The sequence below is a fragment of the Azolla caroliniana genome, unplaced genomic scaffold, assembly GCF_043228905.1.
Source record: "Azolla caroliniana isolate FFs.n. ecotype wild unplaced genomic scaffold, voAzoCaro1.0.p SCAF_12, whole genome shotgun sequence".
NCBI classification, from domain to species: domain Eukaryota; kingdom Viridiplantae; phylum Streptophyta; class Polypodiopsida; order Salviniales; family Salviniaceae; genus Azolla; species Azolla caroliniana.
Genome location: NW_028230447.1, coordinates 1,089,010 through 1,096,886, shown reverse-complemented (window position 1 = coordinate 1,096,886; position 7,877 = coordinate 1,089,010). Strand labels below are relative to the sequence as shown.

The window sequence follows — 7,877 nt, the reverse complement described above, 5'->3', positions numbered from 1 at the left end:
GCAGCCTGGGACACCAGACTTTCGTGGACATTGCGGACGAGACAGATGAGCTTGGATTGGATGGGCGGCCGCCCGTCCATTTGTTTGTTTGTTTGTTATGATTATTATTATTATTAATTATTATAGTTTTCCTTGTAAAAATTGAGTGTGTGCTTTTTTAACTTTTATAAGCCTGCTTTTTTTGCTCAGAGGATTCGACTCCTTTTCTGCTGCCTGATCGCGCGCGCATCGATCCTTCCTTCCTTCAGAGAAGAAGATACGCAGACGGCGATCGCAGGAAAGGCCCCGGCAAAGAAGAAGAAAACGCGACCGGTCGCCATGGCAGATCCCCGCCTCTCTCAGGTCAATTCATAAATCTCCCTTTCATTAGGTCTTCTGGTGTTGAGCTTCATCTTCCTCGTTTCTTCTTCTCTTTTTTCTTAGCTTCGACCTTTTGTGCCTTCTGCAGGAAGAGAGAAAGAGCAGAGATAAATGTGGTATTTGTTGTATACCTGCTACTTCTCGTGGTGTATTAGACTGCTGCAATGACATGTGAGTGTTCTTAAAAACATTCAATACATGTTTCTTTGAAGTCTTTTGTTTTCATACTGATTGTGTTTAGCTTGAGATTTCTGTGTGATATGAACGAGTATACAATCGAAATATTTATCTTGAAGAACTCATGCATATCTCTTTCAAATATTTTCCATATTAATATGCTTTGATTGAGCTTTCTTTTAATGAGTAGAAAGGACATGAGGTTCAAGTTCAATGAGACAGATATCTGCCTGAATTTTAAAAAAAAAATTCCAGTATGCTTGTTTGAGGTTTCGATGTTATCTTAATGCATTGGCTACAAAGATCCTTATTTTGAGGATGAAACTGCTTGCAAGTTTTGAATGCTTAAATAATAAAGATACTTATCTCAAATATGATTATTTTATAATAGATTTATTTGAAAACTTTATTTCTTGAACATTCTCTGGGCTCTTAATGGATAAGCAATCAAGATATTGTCTCGAAGTTTAAATTAGATAATTAGTTGTATTTTTTGGATGGAAAAATAAATAATAATAATAATAATGCTTTTCTTAAATTACCTTTCAATTCCGGGGTATATTCTAATTTCACATCTATCTTTGTGAGACATTAACCTGCAAATATAACCGTTAACTTTGTTGAGATTTTAACTTGGTGTTTAACGATTGTTGGCAATGCAGATTCTGCTTCAGTTGCATCGATACTTGGTCAGCATTTACAAACATGTGCCCACTTTGCAAGTTAAATTTCAAGTTTATTACCTTTGTTGCTGTAAGTATGAATGAATTGGTGATTGTGCTTGTTTTTATCCTGGGGGACACTACTGCTTCAATGGTTTATCTAGCATTCTTCATCTTTTTTTTCATTATGATTCTATGCATGCATCATCCTATGCCATTAGTTTGGTACACATCAGTTTAAAGATCGATTATTGAAGGTTATCTGGCTCACAGAATCATGGTCAAACTATGAAAGAGAAAGAAATCCAAATGGGGTTTGAACTCTCAACACGAAGGTCAATAAAAACAGTGATAAGAGTGCAAATTTAAGCTTCTAAAGGTAGACATATAGATAAACAGGGAATCATATACAACTCAGGAAACCCAAAAACAATGTGAATTGATTCATCTCCCTTCAAGAGAAATGGGTTCTTTGTTTTCATTAGCTTACTGTTGTCCCAGGTGAGCTTTGAAATGCTAGGCACACGAAGCAATATTTGGTGAAAATTTAGGGGGTTCTCGTACCTTTGGAGTAGCATATAAAAGCTGTTCCTATGATGAGCGTATGTGGGAAATTGAACACAAAATGTATCACCGACTCTTCTTGAACTATGCTTATAAAATTCAAAAATTACAATACTGATAAGACATAATATCTTGTCTATAAAAGAGAAAATCCTAGCTCAAACTGGCAGTATAAATTATGTTAATGGAGAATGAGAAAACTGTCTCAGCTCTGTACAGGTCGCAGAACTTAGTGTTTGTATTTTATTGTTAACTTGGTTTGCTGTGTGTATTTGGGAACTGAAGGTCGAAGAGGAGGAAGATACGAGTGATGTGGAAACTGAAGGAGTTCTGTTTGACTTTTTGGGACAAGAGAGGTATGTTATTAGGTATCTTGATCCTGCTTTATGATATTTTTGTGTGTGGGCCAAACTCAGTTTTGGCCTTCATTGTTTGTTCCTACATCATAGGAAACTGAATTTTGTGTAGTGAGAGGATTAACTGTGCAATGATAGGGAAGAGTCTTGGACCGCCAACAATGAGGATGATGGGGCCCTATCCTTCCCATCATACTTTATTGCAGAAGATGTATGCAATTTATACATTCATTACTAAAATGTGTGGTGTTTCAAGAAGATCAATACTCATAGTAGTAATTTTATCACTATGAATTTCTAGGCAGTTGTTTGCCTTGATGGTGACCGTTGTCTTGTGCGGTCTGGATTTCCACCAGATGGAGAGTTTGGTTTGGAAGATACTTCTGTCGCTTGCGATAGTTGTGATTGCTGGTATTACCGATGTTCGAAATTTAGAGGCAATTTTTATTTATTTTTTCCGACGATTATATGTTATATCGATTAATTCATTTTTATACTTCTACTCACAGGTATCATGCATCTTGTGTGGGATATAAGGCAGATTCTCAAAATGAAAAATCATGGATATGTCCAAGGTTTGCTTCCTACTTTAGTTAGTATCTCTTTAGATGATTCTCATGGTGTTGCCAGATCTTAAGTACTTTCAAAAGCAGCGAGATAACTGAAATTTGTAGACCTAGTTTCTTCCTACTTAGTATCTCTTTAGTTGATTGGCATGGTGTCACTAGACTTTCAGTACTTGCAAAAACATGCGTAGCTGAACTTTACACGAAGATCAGAAGCTACAATGAGAATAATGCTGGTGTTAAATAGACCTCCACTTGAAAGCAAAGACTGTATTCGTGATCATAAAGAGGTTAGGTTAGATTAGGTTAGGTTAGGTTGAAATGGCATAGGAGACCGAAAAGTATTACAACAGGTTTTCAGTTTCCTTTTTATCCATTTAAAAAGTAAAAGAGATAAAACATACATATAAGTGAAAACAAACTAAACTTAAGAATGAAAACATAATGTATGTAAAAGAGAAACACAAAAAGGGTGCAGTCTAAGGGATATGGTATATACGAGTGATCAAACAACACCTGAGGATTTCTTTTAAGTTTCAAGGCCCATTAGTATTATGAGTACCTCCTGCTTCTTGATATGTTGGCTTCAAATAATATGAGCACGAGAGAGAGAGAGACATTCGCAGTGAGCCTGCAATCCTGACACATGATAAACTAGCATCACATCTACTAGAAGTGGGTGGCCAATGTGCCCATTAACAATCCTATATGCACCATTTACCATTGAAAATAGATCACAAACCAAATACGTAGCGAAAATATACAGGCATGGATGCATCAGATTTTGAAGAAGGCAATACCATACTGTCTGTTGTCATGTCAAGAGGCTGGTTTTGTCATCTGGTTGCCCAATCAACAATTGTGATCCAATTTGGACATGCAAAGAAAGGGAATCATATCACCAATACGTTCATAGATGGCCACATCCACTCACCTTAATTAACGCAGAATGAAAGGCTTCAGTCATCAAACTGAGAGTGGTTACTCTTTTCCTGAGGTGCGAAGTACCTGAGCGTCATCTAATCTTTCTCCCCCCACTATATCTTTGATGTCTCCTCTTGACTTGAATTTTCTCAGTGTAAATCATGTTTTGTCTCTGGACCCAATTCAAATTTACAAAGTTATGCTAGTTTATTTATCCTGTGCACTGGAGGTTACTACATTTTCTTTGCAGTTGGTACTTGTATCAGTAGAAATAACCTGCAAAACCTTTTCAAGTAGTGGGTAACGTTTTTCGATGCAGTTTCCTGTCCAGAAATTAGTTTGATTGATAATATCAGACTTTCCATATATTCAGGTGCCTGGGTACTGGTGCGTTGGACTTATTCAAGTTTCATCCATCGTCAGCTAAGTTTTATGCATCTAAGTCTTCAAGTAATAATGAGATATTCGGTAAGGATGGGTCCATTACTTTTGTGGACGAAGGAGAAACAGCGGTTGTGGTTTCCATGGATGCAAGTATTTATTCTTTGCCCAGTCTACAATCTACAGAGCTAGCGTCAACCAGTCGTGAAAAAGAAATTGGACATATGAATGCTGAAAATGGGATTGCATCAACTTCTTTTTTGCCCTTGGACACCACTGGTGAAAAAAAATCCTTCTCTTCCATGCCAACTTCTGCAACAGATTATGTAAGCGATGAAGACAAAAGCACATGTCATGCTTCGCATGAAGATGTAAAAATCACCAATGTAAAGGATTCTTCTTCTGCATTGTCATCTTCTACAAACTGTCTTGATGTACCAAAAACTGCAATCATCCACGCAGAAAATTATTGTGAACATCACTCGTTCGAAGTTGCCTCAAAGGAGCTTCCCAGGATTATACATGATGAGGTTTTAAAAGTAAATTTGGCTGTTAGTGACACAGAAAAAATTAACATACGGAAGGAGGAATATAAGAAAGTCAAGGTAGAAGATAACTGTGATGCACAAGATGTTTCTTATGTGAAGAAAAGAGAGCCATCTCAAAATCATGAAGAGCATCTGGAGAGTGAGAATAAGAGGCAGAAGTCAGATCACAGGTATCTAGCTATTTTACATGGTCAATTCACTATTATTACTGCTTTAGTATATCTTAAGGGAATTCAAGGAGGATATTTGTGGATGCAGGCAAATAGAAACCAATTCAAGATCTATAGTACCTGTATCATCACCAAAGATAGCTGCAAGTAAAGATGATAGAATACCAAAAGGGAGGCTTATCAAGGATGTTACTCAGAGTGTTTCTGATACAAAGCAAGAAGAGGATCAGGCAAACATTAATTCCATTAAAATCAGTTTCAAAGAGGCTTTCAATCCAAGATCAAAGGTTATGGATGAATTAAAAACATTGGTGCAAGGGCTTAGTCCTTGTCACAGAAGAGTAATTCTACCTCGGCCAAATGCTAAGGAAGGAGTAAATGGGAAAAATGATGGCACTCGAACAAGGAAAATAATTTATCGAGGTAGCGACCTGGACAAGAACGCCTCAAAATTAGTTGATCAAATGCGCCAAAATTTAAAAGAAACTAGTGGTACGTCTAGTGATATTGGTCAGATAAATGTGACAGATGAGAAGTTCTTCACAGCATTCAAAGCTGCAATTTTGAGCTCACAAGCTAGTTTGAGAAGGCAAGATGCTGGTATGCAAAGAACCAAGGTTCATAAACCTGGATCTAAACTTGATGGCTCTAGAAATAGCTTGATGAAGAAACTTTATGGTGGTAGTGGAAAGCGGAGGCAAGCTTGGGATAGGGACTGGGATATTTCTTCCTGGAGGGAAAGGGTATCTTATGAAAAGAAGGTAAAGGCGTCATCCAAAGATATTTTGCAGAAAGAGATTGCTCATATTGAAGAAACAATACGCAAATCTAGGAAAGAGAATAAGGCAGAGCTTGATTCCTTGCAAAGTCGAATATACCTTGCAGACACATCTCTCTTACCTAGACAAAGTGACATAAAGCCCCTATCTGCTCAGCATGAACAGAAACAGCCTGTGCAGAAAACTAAGGTTCCAGGCCTTACTAAAACAACAAAACCTGTCACAGGACCCCCACAGATTGATGAGAGATCCTTGTCTGGTAGTGATCAAACATCAAGAATTGATAAGAGACAATGGGCCCTGGACATACTTGCAAGAAAGACCAAGCAAGAAAAGTGCCATAATAAAAAGAAAGGATCATTACTGGTAAGGATTATGTAGTAGTTGGAAAGCCTGGGTTATGATAAGATGTCATAATATGTCTGCATGATAGGAAAGGATCATTGCTGGTAAGTCTATAAAGTAGTAGTTGGAAAATCTGGGCTTATGATACACTCTCATAATGTGTCTGCATGATTCAAATTTCTTCTTTGTAACTTAGATAACTTGATGCAGGAAGAGTTGCCTGGGCACTTGAGGCCCATATTAGAATATGATCGCCGAAGCAAAGTACCAACTGCAAGTAGGCAGGTAATCTCAACTAAACGTCTGAAATTTCACCAGTGGAAAATCTTTTCAAGTTGAACTAAAGTTTTTGCTCCTAAAAAGGGTGATGCTCATGAACGAAGGCTTACCTTATTGCAGATGCAACTGGATCGTTTTGTGGAGCATTATCTGCAAGAACATCAACCTAAAGCATTGGATGAAAACCCTGAGTGCAAAGCTGCTATTGCAGCAGCTGTCAGCAAGGAAAAGGAGATTTATGATAGGTCCAACTCGAAGGGTGTCTATGTTAATTTGTGTGTTCAAGCTCTTTCTGTAGCACCAAAACTAATAGAGTCACTAGAACCAGTACCTTGTTCAGTGTCAAAAACAGAAGAACTTGAAAATTTAGTTGTCAGTGAGGCTTGGAAGGCAACTGGTCTTGTATCAGATTCTCCTCCACAAAGTCCTATTTCTGACAACCTACCTGTTATTGACAATGGTCCTTCTCCCCTAAGGGAGAGTTCTTCTGGCAAGATTGAGGAAGCACTTGAAGCTACATACGAGAATCAACAGGATAAAAACAGTGAGTCTTTGAATGAAGACAGACACTTGAGGGATAATGAAGGCGCCAACAACCCACATGGGATGAATGAAGAGGCACCTTCAGGGCATAAAGAAGAGGATAATCTGGGGGTTATCAATGAAGAGGCACTTTCAAACGGTGTGAAGGATGAAAAGGCTAATGCCCATCCTATCCTTAAAGATATATCTCTAGCAAATGATGAACGTCAGGCTGAAAAGATCCATAAATGCTCTGAAATGCATTCAGATACACAGGACGGTTTATTCCCCCCAGTAGAACACAAAGAAAGTGGAGGACCCCATTTTGGACGTACTTTTAGTAATTCTGGTTGTGAGCACTCTTTTATTGATGAAAACATTATAACAGATGAGGGAGCAGTTGATGATGCTTTCCAAATGGAGCGAGTCAGGAAACAGGCAAGCTATAGCAGTTTAGGAAAAAAGTATTTTTTGTTGGAATAGTGTTTTAAGATATAGAGACTGTAGGTTTTGCCATGCTCTTTGGTGATTATATTTAACTAATGGTAGTTTGCAATAAAAGCAAACTGACTTTGTGTAGATTATTTAAAAGAAACTAGTAACTCTTCATGTCACAATGTTAATCACAATGAGTTCAAGAAGCTTCCCAACTTTTATGATCAAACTGTTTATAACCTAGTTTCATTAGGCCAAGTCCCTTTTCAACAGGCTGACATATCATCCTCTAATGTCATCGTAATGCTCTCTTTTGATTTCTCAGTTGCACATATTTTCTGAATATCTAACGCAGTCCTTAGTTCAGGTAAATGTAGATTTGACAAAATATATGGCACATGGTTTGGAATTTCTAATTGTGATGACTGTACTTTTACAGGTTGAAGCATATATCAAGGAACATATCAGACCTCTCCATCGAAGTCATGTCATTACTACTGAACAGTACACATGGGCTGTCGCAAAAACAACAAATAAGGTAATGCAACATCACGTGCAAGCAAGATCTGCCAATTTCCTCATTTCAGAAGGTGAGAAGGTGAAAAAGCTTGCTGAACAATACCTCGCATTGTACAATGATCAGAGACATTAAGGTGATATATCTATATATAATATAATATCATATCCTATTATTTTTTATTGTATTGCCATTGCTCTAGTTTTTCTGTTTGTGTCTATTACTTTGCATCATTAACTACAAGTGTGTGCAAAGTCTTGTAAACAAATCATTCTTCTGTTAAGATAGGTAT

At 37.5% G+C, this 7,877-nt stretch overlaps 1 protein-coding gene across 1 annotated transcript; it reads left to right on the top strand.

The window, feature by feature from the left end:
• The first annotated feature begins 227 nt into the window (after window positions 1-227).
• Window positions 228-7,765, top strand: LOC147856736 (uncharacterized protein At4g10930-like). The gene is made up of 12 exons (XM_087328313.1): window positions 228-342; window positions 449-531; window positions 1,200-1,290; window positions 2,049-2,119; window positions 2,258-2,330; window positions 2,421-2,530; window positions 2,629-2,694; window positions 3,983-4,708; window positions 4,797-5,853; window positions 6,043-6,117; window positions 6,232-7,071; window positions 7,508-7,765. The coding sequence occupies exons 1-12, from the start codon at window positions 319-321 to the stop codon at window positions 7,718-7,720; spliced, it is 3,429 nt and encodes a 1,142-aa protein (XP_087184439.1). The 5' UTR covers window positions 228-318; the 3' UTR covers window positions 7,721-7,765.
• The last annotated feature ends 112 nt before the right edge of the window (window positions 7,766-7,877 follow it).